This window comes from Scardinius erythrophthalmus (genome assembly GCF_964197995.2).
Source record: "Scardinius erythrophthalmus genome assembly, chromosome: 23".
NCBI lineage: Eukaryota > Metazoa > Chordata > Actinopteri > Cypriniformes > Leuciscidae > Scardinius > Scardinius erythrophthalmus.
Genome location: NC_138243.1, coordinates 27,735,337 through 27,754,134, shown reverse-complemented (window position 1 = coordinate 27,754,134; position 18,798 = coordinate 27,735,337). Strand labels below are relative to the sequence as shown.

At 40.9% G+C, this 18,798-nt stretch overlaps 3 protein-coding genes across 5 annotated transcripts; all 3 read left to right on the top strand.

Moving 5' to 3' along the window:
- On the top strand, positions 1 to 932 carry LOC308683490 (hydroxycarboxylic acid receptor 2-like; the record flags this gene model as incomplete). Its single annotated transcript, XM_081353950.1, is given in 2 exon segments — positions 1 to 550; positions 553 to 932. Coding segments are annotated over 2 exon segments (930 nt in total).
- Positions 933 to 11,062: 10,130 nt separating this feature from the next.
- Positions 11,063 to 12,049, top strand: LOC308683975 (hydroxycarboxylic acid receptor 2-like; the record flags this gene model as incomplete). The annotated part of the gene is made up of 1 exon (XM_081354923.1): positions 11,063 to 12,049. One exon carries the CDS (start codon positions 11,063 to 11,065, stop codon positions 12,047 to 12,049), a length of 987 nt encoding a protein of 328 aa, XP_081211049.1.
- Positions 12,050 to 12,977: 928 nt separating this feature from the next.
- On the top strand, positions 12,978 to 18,456 carry LOC308683981 (B-cell CLL/lymphoma 7 protein family member A-like). Of its 3 annotated transcripts, none has more exons than XM_081354929.1 (6): positions 12,978 to 13,199; positions 14,307 to 14,388; positions 14,474 to 14,567; positions 15,557 to 15,703; positions 17,248 to 17,342; positions 17,434 to 18,456. In XM_081354929.1, exons 1-6 carry the CDS (start codon positions 13,108 to 13,110, stop codon positions 17,503 to 17,505), a joined length of 582 nt encoding a protein of 193 aa, XP_081211055.1. In that variant the 5' UTR covers positions 12,978 to 13,107; the 3' UTR covers positions 17,506 to 18,456. The 3 variants fall into 3 exon arrangements, with proteins under 3 accessions (XP_081211055.1, XP_081211056.1, XP_081211057.1); XM_081354930.1 differs by having other exon boundaries at positions 13,027 to 13,725; XM_081354931.1 differs by lacking the exon at positions 12,978 to 13,199 and adding an exon at positions 13,414 to 13,664 and having other exon boundaries at positions 14,311 to 14,388.
- The last annotated feature ends 342 nt before the right edge of the window (positions 18,457 to 18,798 follow it).

The following is an 18,798-nucleotide window of genomic DNA, read 5'->3' as shown; positions in this document are numbered from 1 at the left end:
ATGAACAACTCCTCAATGTGCTGCACTTATGAAACACCCATGCTGGACCAATTCCTTCCCCCTGTAATGTTCACGGAATTCATAATGGGGCTTATGGGGAATGTCCTCGCCCTCTCGATGTTCTTCTTCCACAAGGACACCTGGAAGCCCAATTCTATTTATCTTGCCCATCTAGCTCTGGCGGACTCATTGGTCCTTTTCTGCCTACCTTTCAGGGCCGACTACTACCGCAGGGGCAAGGACTGGGTCTACGGAGACGCTTTCTGCCGTATTTTGCTGTTTCTTCTGGCCGCCAACAGAGCCGGTGGTATTTTCTTCCTCACTGCTGTCGCTGTTGATCGATACCTGAAGATCGTCCACCCTCTCAATCGCATAAACCGAATGGGTCTGCGCTACGCCCTATGGGTCTCTGTTGGCCTGTGGGGTCTCATCATAGCCATGACTGCCTATCTGTTAACAGACAAACATTTCTACTATCTAAACAACCACACGCAGTGTGAGAGCTTTAACATCTGCTTTGGGAATAATTCACGGTTCACCTGGCACAATGTGTTTACGTTATCCAGTTCTTCGTGCCCACGGCCATTGTAATCTTCTGCACAACCTGCATTACATGGCAACTGAAGAGTAAGACAGTGGACACAAAGGGCAAAATCAAAAGGGCAGTGCAGTTTATCTTAGCAGTGGCTGTGGTTTTCGTTATATGTTTCTTCCCAAGCAACATCTCGCGTATCGCCATGTATGTCCTGAAGCTCTGGTATAACGAGTGCCACTATTTCAGTGAGGCAAATGATGCATTCAAAACCACTGTTTGCTTTACCTACTTCAACAGCGTGCTCAATCCCATCGTCTATTACTTTTCAAGCCCTGCGTTCAGTGGATCCTTTAGGAGAATCTTCATGAAACTTCTAGGAAAGAAAATTAAGGATTAATTATAGTTCTGTGACAATATTCAGGTAGACACTAGCCCTGTCCCAAATCCTAAGCTCTCATAGTTCCTCAAAAAGTGCATTCAAAGGGGGCACTGGAGAGCATGTTACTGAAGCCTAAAATGACAAATTGGACACTCTAGTCTCATGGACTTAGACACTCGCAAGCAAACACAAAAAAGTGAACATAAAGGGTGTAATTTGGGATAGGGCCACTATAAAGTGGGATATATATTCATTTAAATGTAAATGATACCTGACAATATATATGCGTTTAACACATCTATATGAGACAACCTTCAAAAATGTATTAACTTAATTAAATGTTACACATTATATATTATATTTTTAAACAGTTGTTTAAAAACATTTATTAATGAGTTATTTCTAAACATTTATCTGTACTGTCTGTTTGGAATACTGACTTGTTACTAGTTATTCAGTGCATCATAAATATGATTATAATTTTGTGTTGCCTTTTCAGTGCAGTAAACATATTTATTTGTAATAATCTCCCTGATCTTATGACTAACTTAAGGCACTTTCTACTGCATAGGCAAAATACATCAATAAAGCATTTATTAAATATCTTCAATTGCCCTCTTAGTTTTCCTGTGTTATTGTTTTATTGGACAACACTTAATTTTATTTAATCATTAGCATCGGCTTAGAGCTGTTGTTCAGTTTGAGCAATAATTTCACACATATATTCTGAACAAATTTACTGCTTGCATTTCTGATCTCTGTGTTTTAAATTGCCTGCTTTTATGGATTTTTTGGGGGAAAATGTAAATAAATATTCTTCTTATTAACTGATGAACAAGTCTGAATTCAATTAGGCGTTCATGCTCTTTTAGACAAATATTTAACAAAATTGCAAATAAATAGTTGAACGAACAAATATTTGCAGACATAAAATGACTGTTTATGTTGTACAATCTTTAAAAAACTGGCTTTCGATAAAATTTCAGACACTTTTCTGATCTCATGAAGAACAAATTTGAGTCCTACACCCATGATGTATATATAGTCCATGCACATTTTGTAATCATTGTGAATTTATCTATGTCTTACCACTAAAATCCAGAAGAGGGAGTGTCACAGACAGATTTTGAGCTTTGAAATGATGAGAGAAGGTGAATCCTTCAGGGTATCATGCCATTATGAATATATGTAAAGCAGGTAACAGAATAGAGAAAGCGTTTTAGGGGACAACTGAGAAGTGAACAAAATTATAACAAATCTAATCACAAATGAAATACAGAGAATACAATCCTGACTGCAAACCTTGATATCAGTGTTAAATCTGCATTTAATTTCTGCATTAATTCTTTCTGTTCCTTTCCTCTGAGCCTGCATTTTTGCATATGCATTTTCATAGAAACTATTTTGGATGATGATACATCTAATTTCATTGGGGAAATTTACATTATTATACAAATCACATTATAAAATAAATGTTTATCTCCAAAACACGTTGGCCATAATTGTTGGCACCCCTATCATTTTAAATGAGTAAAATATCTTTGAAGTATATTCCTATTAATATTTACCTTTTTTTTAGCACACCAGGGTGACTAAGAATATGAAATTGTCCAGCTATGATTTCTTGTTTCACAGGAGTTTAAATATGAGGAAACACAAAGGCCAGATTCCCTTAATCATCCATCACAATGAGTAAAACCAAAAAATATAGTTCTGATGTGCATCAAAAGATTGTTGAGCATCACAAAATAGAAAGCGGTTGTAAGAAAATAGCTAAAGAATTGAAAATCCCCATTTTGACCATCAGGGCAATAATTAAGAAGTTCCAATCAACTAAATGTTGTTACAAATCTGCCAGGAAGAGGACGTGTGTCTATATTGTTTTAATGCACAGTGAGGAGGAAAGTTTGAGTGGCCAAAGACTCTCCAAGGATCACAGATGGAGAATTGCAGAGATTACTTGAGTCTTGGGGATCAGAAAGCCTAAAAAAATATATCAAACAACCCTAACATGTTGTTAGGCGGGTTTCAAGAAAAATCCTCCTCACTCCTCCAAAAATAAATTCCAGCACATTCAGTTGTCAGACACGACTGGAACTTCAAAAGGGACCTGATTCTGTGGTCAGGTGAAACAAAAAAGAGCTCCAGATGTGTTTGGTGCAAACAGGGATAAAAAGTACTCCATGCCTACGGTTAAATATACTGCTGGATCTTATATGTTGTGGGCCTATTTATTTTGCTGGAGGTCCTGGACATCTTGTTCCGATATACGTGGTATTATGGATTCTAGCAAATATCAACAGATAAAAACTCAAAACCTGACTGCCTCTGCTAGAAATCTTTTAATGGGCCGTGGTTGGATCTTCCATCAGGACAAAGGTCCAAAACAAACATCAAAATCAACACAAAAATGGGTAACTGGGCTCAAAATTAAGCTTCTGCCATGGGCGTCCCAGTCCCCTAAGTTGAACCCTATAGAAAATGAGTGGGGTGAACTGAAGAGAAGAAGCACCAACATGAACTTGTGAAACTGAAGGATCTGGAGAGATTCTGTATGGAGGAATGGTCTCTGTCTCTGATCTCTTGTCAGTTGTTCTCCAAACTCTTCAGGTATTATAGAAGAAAATTGCAAAGTATTTAATAAGAGGGAGCCAATTAATATGGCCAGTGTGTTTTGGAGAAAAGTATTTATTTCATAATGTGATTTACCCCCCACTTTCAATTCTTTTACTTCAATGACAGGTTAGATTTTTGCGAATTTTTTGAATAAAAGATAAAAAGGATAAACAATGCAGATTTATTTTTTGCAGCCATTTTTGCTCATATTTACCAGGGGTGCCATTAATTCTGATAACAACTACACACACGTTTATATATATATATATATATATATATATACATACACAAATATTTAAATATTTTAAGAGCTTAGAGATCGACTCTTGCGGAGCTTCATGGGGGTGGGTGGAGCTAAAGACCTCTTTGTCATGTTTACCTTTTTTCAAATCTGATTGGTGGAATTTTCTGTACAGCATCATGGGTAATGTAGTTCCCTTTCGAGAACGGTTCACTCGTATTGCATCACTAGACGCTATGGGAAAACTAATTTTCTTGAGAATATTGAAGCCTTTATTTTAAAAACGCAGTGCTGCTGCACAGCCAGCACAGTACAGAGCTGTATAGCATGCTGATTGGCTGGGCTGCGGGAACTGCACGAACCTATGGCGAAGTGGCTAGCTTTCTTCTCAGAGAGCGACTTGCCCCTCGCGCCCTCCCGTTTCCCGGCCTCTTCAAACCGCGGAGGTAGAAACGGGTCAGAGGATGAATGAGCGTTCAGAGACGAGTGAGCCAACGCCGGCCCTGCCCCCACGTGCCTCACTCTCTCCAGAGAGAGACATTTCCCCCGGTGCTATTCACCAAAATGGACCAGCGCCCCTCCCTTGAAACGACTGGCCTCGTTTCCTTTGGTGGATCAGAGGAGGATAACGACGACAGCCTGTCATTGGCAGCGTCCGAAGGTGAGGATTGGTCAGGCTCAACCACTGAACCCCGCCCCCCCGTCTCAGTCCAGCGGAAGTGGTGCCAGGGCGAGCAAAGACGTTGAGCTTATCCGCGTTCTTACCAGGGCTCTATTGGTCTTCACCTGAAGAGCCAACTAGAAGCCGCCTCGACGACTGCTTTCTGCCTGGGCGCCAACAGTCCCCTTGCCAGAGGCTGGCGCCGTTCTTTCCTGAAGTTCATGACTAACTGACTAAGTCATGGTGCGCCCCCTACTCCACCCGTCTACGCACTTCAGCCTCTGAAGCGCTCTCAATCCTTGACAGCGCAGAGAAAAAGGGGTATGAAAAACTGCCCCCCCTAGATGAAGCGGTGGCCGCACATCTCTACCCGCCCACCCACCGGAGGTCTAAAGTGACGCATCCATCTAAGCCATGCAGGACCACTTCAGCTCTTGCCGGCCGACCCTACACTTCCGCTGGTCAAGCTGCCTCAGCCCCTGCACACTATGGCGGTCCTCCAAGTGTTCCAGGCAAAACTCCTCTGCTCCTTGGATGAGTCTGGACCGGACCCCACGGCCTTCAAGAATAGGCGCAGCGCTACTGACCTGGCCCTGCGCGCCACGAAGACCACCGCCCAGGACATTGGAAGAAGCATGGCCAGCTTGGCCCTCATTAAACGACCATTCAGGATGCTAACAACCAAACAAATCCTTGTGCACATTCACCCAAGAGACTGTTTTTTTGTCAGTGGATCTGAAAGATGCTTACTTTCACATCCAGATAGCCCCCCATCACAGGGCATTCTTGAGATTCGGCTTTGAGGGGTGGGCTTATCAGTACACAGTCCTACCATTCGGACTGTCACTGGCACCTCGTACATTTACGAAATGCATGGACGCAGCTCTCTCCCCCTTGAGACAGCGGGAAATGCGCATTCTGAACTACCTCGACGATTGACTCGTTCTGACCCAATCGGAGGCCGAGTTACAAACCCACAGATCCTGGCTCCTCAGCCATCTAGAATGCCTTGGGCTCAGGATCAACTTATGGCCTTATGGCCTCCGCATCGTCAGTACTTCAATTAGGCCTACTGCATATGCGTCCCCTTCAGCACTGGCTGAAGCCCGAGTCCCAGCTCATGTGTGGCGATTCGGCCACCTACGCATCAGGGTAAACCACGGCTGTATCAAAGCCCTGGCCCCTTGGAAAGACACCAGCTGGTACCAGTCTGGTGTAAGCATTGGTCAAGTCTCGAGGAAGAAGGTGATTTTGACGGATGCCTCCAACCTAGGTTGGGGGGCTCTGTACGGCCTCAGCCTCTGTTCAGCCTCTGGTCAGCCTCTGGTCAAGCTCGGAGAAGCGCCTACATATCAACTGCCTCGAAATGAGAGCAGTCTTTCTAGCCCTAAAAACCTTCCTCCTGAACTTGGCGGGACACCACGTCTTGGTCTGGACGGACAACATGGCAGTAGTGTCATATAAATCGCCGAACAACCTGTACACCATGGCCAAACAGCTCCTTTCATGGGCACACACCAACCTGCGCTCACTATGAGCAGCGCATGTACCGGGCATACTGAACCAGGGTGCAGATATGCTATCTAGAGACAATGTCCCCCCCGGGAATGGTCTCTCCATCCTAAGACGGTTCATTTAATTTGGAGTGTCTTCAGGAGGGCAGAGGTAGACCTCTTCGCCTCAGAAAACCACTGTCATCACTGTCACTGTTTCTGTCGCCTCAGAAAACCACTGTCAACCACTGTCACTGTCCCAACATTCTTTTCAAAGAACTGGGATGCGCTGGCCCACAAATGGCCCAGCCGTCCTCTTTGTGCATTCCCTCCAGTCTCGATGCTCCCTCAGGTCATCGAACGGATCAGGGAGAACAAGTGTGCAGTCCTCCTAATAGCTCCTCTCTGGCGGTTCAAACATGGTTCCCCGAGTTGATGCAGCTGCCAGAGACAGCTCCCTGGCCTATACTGCTGAGGAAATACCTCCTAACGCAGGCGAACAGGACAGTCTGGCACACCCGTCCTGACTTGTAGGCGTCAACAGGTATCCGGGTACCTCCTGGAAAGAGTCCTAAGCACTATCACCGAGGCTAGGGCTCCGTCAACGAGACGCCTCTATGCCTTTAAGTGGTCATGGCGGCCATAGCAGCCTTTCATGCTCCTGTGGCTGGCCAATCCTTGGGAAGGAACGACCTGATCGTGTGCTTCCTCAAAGGGGCCAGAAGGCTTAAGCCACCTTGACCTCCCTCTAAACCCACCTGGGACCCATCTACGGTCCTCAGGGCTTTTAAGGGACCTCCTTTCGAGCCGCTTCAGTTGGCCGACTTAAAGCCTCTTTCACTCAAGACCGCACTCTTGCTAGCCCTAGCATCGGTCAAGGGAGTGGGCGATTTACAAGCGCTCTCCATGAACGCTTCCTGCCTTCCTGCCATTAGCCTATATCTGGCGCCTCTGTCCCAACATACTGAACAACGCGACGTATATTCACATCAAATGTTAACGCAGCGGAACGGGACACTGCAGTTCAAGTTTATAATTTGCATGTGCTTAAATGCCTTGTCGGTTAAACATTTAATTTGCGCGCTCATGCGCTGCTCTAACATGTGTGTTCCTCAGCGCGTACATGTGAAGCTCACATGCACTAAAAGCCTGTCTACCAGCGCCTGGATACTGGACTAAGTTATCTTTCGAGTCTTATTGTCCTTATACTGTCAAATACACACAAGGTTTACATAAAGTCGTTTATGTCTAAAGTGAAAGCAAACTTGAGAAAATTGAGAGAAAATCTGCTATATTAGACGCGTCGCGCGCAACTCTTAAAGAGACAGTAGCAATAGTAAACACGCTGCCGCTTGTCCTTAAAGGGATAGTAAAAAAAAAAAAAAAAAATTATCTCATCATTTACGCACTAATGTTGTTCCAGACCTGTATTCATTTCCTTCTAATATTTTCTAATGTTTTTCTAATATTAATATTTTGAAGAATGTGGCTATCCAAACAGTAGCTGGTCCCCATTGACTTCCAAAGGAGAAACATAGGCTATACTATGGTAATCACACTGGGGTACATCAACTGTTTGGTTACCCACATTCTTCCAAATAACTTTTATTTTCAACAGAAGAAAGAAACTTATTCGAGTTTAAATCAACTTGAGAGAGTAAATTATGATAATTTGAATTTTTAGGAGAACTATCCCTTTAATGTTAATAAAACAACAAAATGCAAAGAGAAAATCACTCAATGCTCTTGACTGATAACTTTAATAGTAGCTTTAATAAGTATCAATGTTTAATTTATACAGTGAAGTCTGTTTTGTTTTATTTTCATATTTGTTCATTTAATTACTTTCTTCAATGCTACTGTTAAATACACCTACTGTAGCTGAAAATATAAAGCACTGTTTAGCCTATTTAATTTGTATATTAAGTTGTGTATGTGTAATGTGTATCTGTGATCTTAATATTTAATAACAAAGAAAATAATGACAAATATTTTTATCTTTGCCCCTGTCTGCCATTTTTTTTATTTATTTTTTATTTTGTTACCTAAGGTTTTGTTTTTAGAATATGGACATTAGATTGCCTGTAATGCTAAGTCACAAAATAGTAAAACCAACATAAAAAGAATCGTGATAAAATCGTTAATCGTGATTTTCCTGAAAAAAATCGTGATATGATATTTTTGCCATATCGCCCACCCCTAGTTCAGACAGTCGGAACAGCTCTTTGTATGCTTCGGCGGCCGCACCAAAGGGCTCCCGGTCACGAAGCTGAGATTGTAACGATGGATAACGGACGCTATCTCTTTAGCCTACGCCTCAATGGGCCTTCATCAGGGCCTATTCCACAAGGGGCATGGCCTCTTCATGGGCATGGTCCAGTGGCGTACCAATTGAAGACACTTGTGCGGCGGCCACTTGGTCTTCGCCGTCCACATTTGTAAGATTTTACAACTTGGAAGTGCCGGCTCTGCAGGCACATGTCCTTTCTTTCTGGGAGATCTTGGCCCCTGAAGGGCCCAAACCTCTAGGTATCCCTTCGTGGGCTCCGACATTGGTCCGGTCCCCGTTGGATTTTGACTTTTAGTTCTTATATAAGCCTCGAGCTTCACAGCCCCAGATGGTAGTTCAGAGTGAAGTTGTCAGCTAATAGCACAGCTTTTTGAAATGGGTTCCCATAGCATCTAGCGACACAATATGAGTGAACCGTTCTCGAAAGGGCACGTACTCGGTTACTAACATAACCTCGGTTCCCTGAGAGTAACGGGCACGAGTATTGCGTAGACAGCCGTGCTATTAAGCTTCACGTTCAGGTACTGTCGCTTCAGTCGATTTAACCTGATTCCTATGGCGAAATGGACCGCTTATATAGTCAGTAGTCACACCCATTCTGGCGGGTTTGGCACGCTCGGCGAGGCAGGAAGCGCCCTGATAGGTTTGCACGTCCTCGCCACTTCGCCATAGCTTTGTGCAGTTCCCACAGCCCAGCCAATCAGCACGCTATACAGCTCTGCACTGTGCTGGCTGTGCAGCTGCATTGCGTTTTAAATTAAAGGCTTCAATATTCTCGAGAAAAGGAATTTTCCCATAGCGTCTAGTGACGCAATACTCGTTCCCGTTACTCTCAGGGAACCGAGGGTATGTTAGTAACCGAGTACATTTTTCACCAAGAATTCCACTGTTCAACATGATTATTAGAATAAGTTGAGATAATGCTGGCTGACGGATTCGACAGAAGCAAAATATCTTCGATTAACAACCTCATAGCTCACAGTAGGTCTGTTTTTAAAGGTTTATATAAGTTAAAACAATTTCCCTATGTTTTTAGTTCCGGAACCCAACTGTTGCACTCTATTCATTCACTCAGATGTGATTTGGTGTTTCATTCCTTACATGCAAAAAGCAGTCAGAGCATAAAAGCTGATTCCTCTCCAGTAAGGATGGAGAACATCTGTAGCACAAGTCCATCGCTCCTGCTCACACTGATGGAAACAATTGGAAGGGAGAATATACGCCATTCCCTGAAAAAGGTGCAAAAACATGAACAGATCACATATGATTATTAACTCCATAAGAGGCACAAATGCCCCTTGAGACCATTTACCAACCACACCTGGGGTTGTTGTCCATGCAGATGCTTACAGCTACACCCTTTGCATGTGAGCAAACCAGTGATGTTACGAAGATGACACCCGGGGGTGGGCATCTGGATGTGAGGTGGGCAAATAAAGTCATGTATGCTTGTTAAGAAAAAAAAATTCAATAACATTTTGCCAGGAAAAACAATCTTCTTTTATAAAATGATTTTTTTCCCCTTTATTTTTATAGGACAGTCACATGTAGACAGTATGAGAGATGAGGAACACTACCATCACAGGGAAAATTACAATGTAATGCTTGAATATATGGGCATCGCATCACACTTTTTTTTTTTTATTGGGTTAATTAAAAGTTATTAAACTAAAACAAATATTTTTGTGATTGTTCATTTGAATATCAAATAATCTACGATATCATTATCAACATAAATTATGCAACAGCTGGTATTACAATTGAAATTCAGCTAACAGTGATCATGAGCTTACACATGTATGTAAGGTTATGATAGCGCTTATGTTAAAAGCTTAAAAATATGATTCGGAATCTACATCGACTGATTCAGATGACAAGAAATCAGTAATTGGTATCGTCTACAAAAAAAAACTAATCGCAGCATCCCTTCTCTGTAAGATCAACAATTTAACAGAGCATGAGACTCATCTCAGGAACACACATATACTTGTGAACACATGCATATACAAGAAAATACAATCATTGACACACTGCTTTTACAGTAAAAGCTGTTTTCCCTCTAGTACAAAATTGTTAGTAGGGGTTTTATTTAAAAGTAAAATTGCTAGTAATGTGTCTTCAGTTGCATAAGCAATCATATTACTATTTTAGAGAAGTAATTAGTAAGCTGTAATGGATTTTTCTGAGTAACTTACCCAACCATCTGCCACAGATGAAGCAAAATGTCCAGCACTGACACTGGCACTGATTACATCATAACCTAGCAAAATAAAACATTAATTAGGACTTAACTAAATATACTTGCTGCAAGTCCATAGCAATACCGAGCGAAGGGTAAATGACGCTTATTCCACCGCTGTGTAACGACAATTCAGCTACATAAGTATCTCCTCATATGAGGCCAAATATAGTACACAACTAAAATCAATTGAAACAAGAAAGATTTGATCAACAAGTCTAGACATGGTTCAACAAAAATAGGTGTGTAAATTACGTTGGTAGGTTTTAAAATAAGTGCACCGTCTACCTGCACTGTTTGAATGAAGAGGTTCTGTACCCGCATTAAACAGTGACTGTTTAGGTTCCCGACTACGCCTCTTCTAAATAGAGACCTTAATAGCCAATAAAAAATTAGAAAGAAATATAAAAGCCAATCTAAGCTAAAACATTAATTTGACTGATTTCCAATTGGATGGGCACTGCCCACCCTTGTCCACACATAGCCACGCCTCTGGAGCAAACATCTTTAAGACCAAGTCTTGGGGGAATCATTGGCATATTCAAGACCAAACAATAAAGATCTGAAGTTCTCCGACTCTCGGCTGGTTTTACAGCAGAATAAGAATCATGGACAACTCCTCAAAGTGCTGCGCTTTCGATGCACCCATCTTGGACGAAGTCCTACCTCCTATACTATTCTTCGAATTCATTCTTGGCCTTATGGGGAATGTCCTCGCCCTCTCGATGTTCTTCTTCCACAAGGACACCTGGAAGCCCAATTCTATTTATCTAGCTCACCTGGCTGTGGCGGACTCTGTGGTACTTTTCTGCCTTCCTTTCAGAGCCGACTACTACCTCAGGGGCAAGGACTGGGTCTACGGAGACGCTTTCTGCCGTATTTTGCTGTTTCTTCTGGCCGCCAACAGAGCTGCTGGTATTTTCTTCCTCACTGCTGTCGCTGTTGATCGATACCTGAAGATCGTCCACCCTCACAACCGCATAAACCGCATGGGTCTGCGCTACGCCCTATGGGTCTCTGTTGGCCTGTGGGGTCTCATCATAGCCATGACTGCCTATCTGTTAACAGACAAACATTTCTATTATCGAAACAACCGTACACAGTGCGAGAGCTTCAACATATGTTTGGGACACAACGCATTGTCTGACTGGCACAATTCATTCTACGTTATCCAGTTCTTTGTGCCCACGTGCATTGTTATCTATTGTACAGCTTGTATTACGTGGCAACTCAAGAGCAAGACAGTGGACACACAGGGCAAAATCAAGAGGGCAGTGCAGTTTATTTTAGCAGTTGCTCTGGTTTTCATTATATGTTTCTTCCCAAGCAACGTCTCTCGTATCGCAGTGTGGGTGCTGAAGAGCTGGCATACCGAGTGCCACTTTTTCCGTGATGCAAATGTGGCTTTTTACACCACTGTTTGCTTTACCTACTTTAACAGTGTGCTCAATCCCATCGTTTATTATTTTTCCAGCCCTGCGTTCAGTGGATCCCTCAAGAAACTCTACATGAAACTTCTTGGAAAGAAAATGGAGGATGAGGACAGTGAGAAGTACAATCATAGTTCTGTTACAGTGTCAGCTAATGTCTCTTAAACAAGTGGATTTTCACTATGTAGTTTTGACATAAAAAAGTCACATAGTTCATAATTCATAATATTTATTCTGATGTAAACAATAGCTGCTACTGCATATTCATGTAAGCACCCATTTGTGACAATCTTCATAAACATTTATAATATTTAGCAATATTCTGTCCTTGCCGTTAGACTAGACTGTCTATTTATTTAAAATAGTCACCTCCACAGATGTCATCAGTAATACTTTAATAAATGTCTTTTCTAGTTCTCTGTCTGATTATTTAATTTAAAAATGTACTTAAATTAACACTATATGCAAATATTCGATGACACACTTTTTATTGTTTTATCTCTATCACTGAATTGTTGTCATATTTGCTATATTTTTCCATGATAAAAAACTATTTTAAATCACAGTTAATACATAGGTTATATATATATATATATATATATATATATATATATGCCTTCACTTTTTCAAGTAGCCTACACATATGTAATTGAACAATAGTTAAGGCAAGTATATGTGTATAACAAAACATTAATATTGCTATTATTTGTATTGTATTAATATAATATTGTATTATATAATAATTCATATTGATAAGTAGTAATATCAAATAAAATATTATTATGGATTTAGTTATAGTATTTAGTAGCCTATCTTAATTTAATACTGTTAAAAGATAATATCAATAATTGTTATGATTGTTTAAAGTCTTATATAGACATATAAAATGTCTACAGATATTAACATGGATTTTAATATTGAAATAGAAACGTCGTTATGAAATATTGAATTAAAAAGTACGTGTTCTATAAACGTACAAAAGTAGCTACCAACTGACAAACAAACCCATTCATTAAAAACAACGTTTTAAAGTGTTCGTTAATTATTGCACAACACGCCGAAAGAACAAAAGACTTTGAATCGAGTTTTGTAGGACTCGCTCGTTGTGTATTTGGCGCAGGCGCGCTCCCGGCCCAGCGTTCACTGTATGCGAGTGTGTGTGCGCGCGCGTGTGTGTGTGTATGAACTGCCGGCGAGCTTAAAAATATTATCGAGTGGCGGGAATGTCTGGCAGGTCAGTGCGCGCGGAGACCCGGAGCAGAGCCAAAGATGACATCAAACGCGTTATGGCCGCTATTGATAAAGTGCGAAAATGGTAAGATCGCGGGAAAAGCCCTGTTTGTTCCACCGGAGAGGAAAAAAATGCGCTTGTGGGGGAGGAGACAGAAAGAACAAACGAGAAGGACAGAAAGTGAAATTATATGGGTCATTTTTGAGCGCAATTTCCAAGTGAACTCGAGCGCACGCCAGGTGCTGTGCGCGCACCCGACACCATACACTAAAAATGAATGTTTTGGGGGGGGATTTCTGATGGAGATGAAGTGGGTTGAACCCAGAAGCCATTTCGTTGCAGTCACATGAAGCCATTTCTCAATGCAGTTTGGCGCACTGTGAATGTGTAACATCTGTGCGTTTTGGGGGATGAAAGACTAGACAAACTCACCTGTGCACGCGAGAGTCACAGTCGCTGTAACACACTGCGAGTTGAAATGCAGCTCAGAGTCTCTTTACATCAAATAAAACTGAACACATGGAGCGCTGTGGGGGCTGGGACAGGGAAGTTAGCACTGCATGCCTGAAATATTTCATTATCAACATTATACATGTAAAAGACGTCTTTTGTAAGATTGTTATATTTATACATTTTTACATTTAGACTAATGTTTGCCTGTTGTTGTTGTTTTTTTTTTTTTTCATTTCGGTCAAGGATTGCAAGTGCAAGGATTTGATGATATGAAGCACAACATTTTACCTTGTTTTTCTTGTACAATAATGTAATCACAGGCATTTTGATTACATTATTTATCTCTTTTTATTGGATATGACTTTTTAATGTGCTTTTTTTTATTATCTATTTTCATTTCATATATTATTTGTGCTGCATATGGCACTTGCTATCATCATATATTAAATGGAATGCTATGTCAGGTTCATTTAAGTGTATATTTTACTTAAATGCAAGGCAAAATTAGTAATGACCCATTTCAATTTTTAATAAGCATTCCAGGTCTTATTGTGCACAATTCATCATTATTCCAATTAAAATATTTGCCTTTTCAAATCAGAATGTGAGTTCCTCTTAAATGATTTTCCATTTCTGCTGATGTTACTGATCTATTGGATGATGTTAACCAGTAGTCAAATCTATAAGCATTGAAGTACTTTTTTCCATGCTTTAGATCTTTGCTTTAACTACTTACAGGGAGAAAAAATGGGTGACGGTTGGAGACACTTCCCTGCGCATCTTCAAATGGGTTCCAGTGACTGAACCGAAGTCAGACGATGTAAGTGTGCGAATATTTTGTACTGTTTCCTTTTATGAAGTTGTAGTTCATCAATATTTTGTCTGGCCTCTTGTCTGCTCTACAGAAGAACAAAAAGAAGAAGGGCAGAGAGGAGAAATACGGATCGGAGTTGACGACTCCAGAGAACAGTTCCTCTCCGGGAATGATGGACATGCACGGTCAGTCAGAGGAAGTGTCTCTTAAAGGATTAGTTCACTTTCAAAATTTTTTTTGCTGATAATTGACTCACCCGATGTCATCCATGTCTTTCTTCAGTCAAAAAGAAATTAAGGTTTTTGAGGAAAACATTCCAGGATTTTTCTACACAGAATGGACTTCAATGGCAACCAACTATACCAATGTTCAAAGAAGGTTCAAATGTCCGTCTCAGTGCAGCTTCAAAGTCTCAACACGATCCCAGTCGAGAAATAAGGGTCTTATCTCGCGAAACGATCGGTCATTTTCTAAAAAAATATATATATATACATACTTTTTAACCACAAATGCCCATCTCGTACCATCTCTGAGATGCGCCACGTATTACGTCATCACGTTGGAAAGGTCACGAAAAAAAAAATAATAATAATAAATTAAAAACAAAGATGTCGGACGATTTTGAAGTTGGAGGAGAAAATGAGATGAAATTTTTCGCCCTTTCCTACCTTTTTGAACCGGAGTACACAGACAAATAACTTGGATAGATGACGTGAAGCGTGACCTTTCCAACGCGATGACGCAATGTGTAGCACATCTCAGAGATGGTACACGACGAGCATTTGTGGTTAAAAAGTATATATACATATATTTTTTTTATTAGAAAATGACCGATCATTTCGCTAGATAAGACCCTTATTTCTCGACTGGGATCGTGTCGAGACTTTGAAGCTGCATTGAGACGGACACTTGAACATTGGTATAGTTGGCTGCCATTGAAGTCCATTCTGTGTAGAAAAATCCTGGAATGTTTTCCTCAAAAACTCAAAAAATTTCTTTTCGACAGAAGAAAGAAAGACATGGATATCTTGGATGACATCGGGGTGAGTCAATCATCAGCAAGACATTTTTTGAAAGTGAACTAATCCTTTAACCAAGCCAAGATTTTAAGGATGTGCATAACATAAGTTGACAGTACCGACCCTTAAATGTCAAGCTGCGGTTTCCACTATAGATGAGAACAGTAATCAGAGCTCGATAGCCGATTCCTCTCCGGTGAAGATGGAGAACAGCTGTAGCACGAGCCCGACACCAGAGGCCACTGCTGCTCACGCTGATGGAAACAAGTGCAAGACAGAACACATGCCATCCCCTGACAAAGGTGTGATCACTCAAATAAATCTCATGCTTGCACAAATAAATGTATTAAGGCTTTTTGAGATCTCTAAGGCTTTCTAATGTTGTGTTCACATAATATTAAAGGTGGGGTATGTGATTTGCAAAACGGCCGGCAGATTTTGAAAATACACAACTCAAATGGTCCTACCTTCTTTCCTTTGACTCCACCCATTCGAAGAACATGGACATGGATAGGGGGAGGGGGGTATGGTACGACCGTTTGATTGACGCACTTACTGTCCAATGATTCTAGGTGGTCTTGGAAATGATTGGCTGGAGTTTTTCGAGTCCTGCCCGTTCCACAGATGATTAAATTGCTTAATTTTCATTTCAGTGCTTCTAACTCAGTGGCTTTAAGTGGGTTAGCAATAGGATTTCAAGTGATTTTGAAAAAATGGCCAAAAAAGAGAATCACATACCCCACCTTTAAAGGAGCTTGACTTTATCGTATAGATCAGGGGTTCTCAGGTTCGCACCTGCGCAAGCTAATCAATGGCTCTGCCTGAAATCACCCCCGTACCCTTAAATAGGGCACTATTTGAGAGTAAATCTATTTGTAGTGGTGTACGAAACCATAGTGGACGTTATCAAGTGCACTCATTCATTCCCATAATGCTCAATAGCTAGAGAATACCCATAATGCACTGTGCATTATGCATCCACTTTCCAAACTGCTGGTCCAATGTGGCTACAGCGTCATATCAAACAGGTATTTTCCTTGTTTAATTTAGGTTTATACATGCTAGTTTCTAGCCTGGCTCCGCCCTCCTACGTACTTCCGCTCAATTTTCATTTTCCTTCAGTACTCCGTCTGGGTTTGCGGTATATTCTTGGGTTTTCTCCGGCCAATTTTTTGGCGGTCCGAACAGAGGGAGTGGCTGAGAACAATGATGTTGGGGTTGTGCGCTAGTTTGAGTTGTAGGTTACGTCACGACCAAACGTTAGCGATTGGTTATGGAAGATCCAGAGTGGCTCTGGGCAGATCCAATAGTTTTAAACTTCAACAGAGAACCCGCCTTCAAGGAAGTTAACGCTTGTCAATGGAGAGTGGCCAGACTCTCTGTACAAATGAAATGTACGAGAGTCTGGTAGGACCAGGCTAGCTAGTTTCCATGACAGAGCTAAAGATAAATCTTTTCATTACTACTGGAGCTGCCAGTTTGCTAAGTTTCAAATGATTATTTAACAGCAAGCATAAACTACACAAAAGCAGCAGCCTTTGGTGTCTGAATTCACTCACTTGTTTTCATTCACTCCTTCAAGTGGACTATATTAGTGGAGTAACATTACAGGGAATAGTGAATGAGGGCATGGGGGCGATTTCAGACACAGCTTCAGTCTTCAGGATTACTAGAAAGTTGCAGAAAGCTGAGTTTAATCAAGGTTGGAGGTAAATTCTGCGGGAAAGTGGATTTCAAGGGCCAGAGTTGAGAATCCCTGGTATAGATGGTATTTGAAACGCTGTATCTTGAGTTCTACCAGCTGAAATAAATGTGATGTATCACAGTTGTGTTTTATTTTTTACAGGGAATTCCACCCCTTCAGAGACCTCAACAAGCAAAAAAGATGCTCAGTTATTAGAGGAGAAGGAGTCCCCATCAGACACCTCGACAAACACTCAGGTGAAAGCATCACTTACCTTCAAAACAGAAGAAACTGGAGATGACTTGAGGGTGAGAAAATGACCAAATGTTCTGTTTGTGTGTGTTTTAGGAAAGTGAAGATGGTTCTCCACCCACAAAGAAAAGCAAAGTAGAATCATCTTCTCAGGACTTGGATGACTAAAGCTGACTAGTTTGCTCCCACATATTTTAAACACGTCACTGTCACAAACCAATGAGGAAAAGCATCCCACACTCAACAAACCATTCCTGATCTTCAAGTAGAGCTTCGCCCTGTTCTTCATCTTCTCACCTGGAGTGGGCGTTTGCAGACGTCACTGTGCTGAGGCCGAAAGACTGACCTGATCCTGTGAGACACCTGCAGCCTCGCTCCATCAAACTCATGCACGACATACAGCGTTAGTATAACAGTAACAAGAGTCAATGCACTGCATAGATTTGTCAAGATGAAAGGTGGATTTGCTGCTGTCATCATTTTCGTTTTAAGTCTTTTATTATTTAATTAAATGAGTCTACTAGTTGTTTTTCTAACTACTTTGCAAAGGTTGTTGTATGGTTATAGTGCAGGTGCTTGGTTTGTCCATAGATTCTCTACTGGTTTGTGTGCCTTCTGGCTCAATGATGTGTGCATTTTTACTTTTTTTTTTTTTGGCTTGTTTTATTTTGTTTTTTTAAAAGGAAGAATATTTGTTACATGTCAAAACGACTCAATATACCTCATTTCCAAACCAGCTGAGCTGGAACTTTAATCTTGATCGATGGACGATAAATCCACTTCACTGAACACAATCTGGCAGTTTTTAAATGGTCGTTTTCAACAATGAATCCGCTTTGACTTTAATCTGATTTAACGTACAAGGAACTCATAATGATGAAATACTCTAGGTACATTGGGACCATGATTTCTTGAAATGATTTTGTCTTGTACAGTTGATTAATTTTGCTTTTATTTATTCCATCATTAGTGCTTGTTTTTAGCATATTACATTTGTTTTAATAAAAAACGTTAACACATCGAAGGCTGTGGAGTTTATAGTATTATATATGATGTAGTTTAGTATTTATATACTTTTTGATGGTAAAAAATAAATAAATTGAAGATTATTAAAAATCGAAAAGGTTGAGAACCGTTTATTCAATTTGAAGTATATTTATTTGATGTTGCACGCCCCCTAACGACGTTTTACCGCATTACCACGCGCGATCTTGTACAACATAGTTGCCGAAATGTTATTGATACGAACGTTTTGATTAAAATCATCTGCCAAACACAAAAGTATTATAAAGAGAAAGAGAGGTAGATCAAATATAATACTTGATTCAACTAATCCGTTACTGAATTCAAATGTTGTACTGAATAGGCCTGTTCAGGGACGGTCCGTTAGCCTACTTTGGGAAAAATGTCGCTCTCTGGATTCCGCCCACGGAAATTCGTCGAACAAATGTAAATATTACC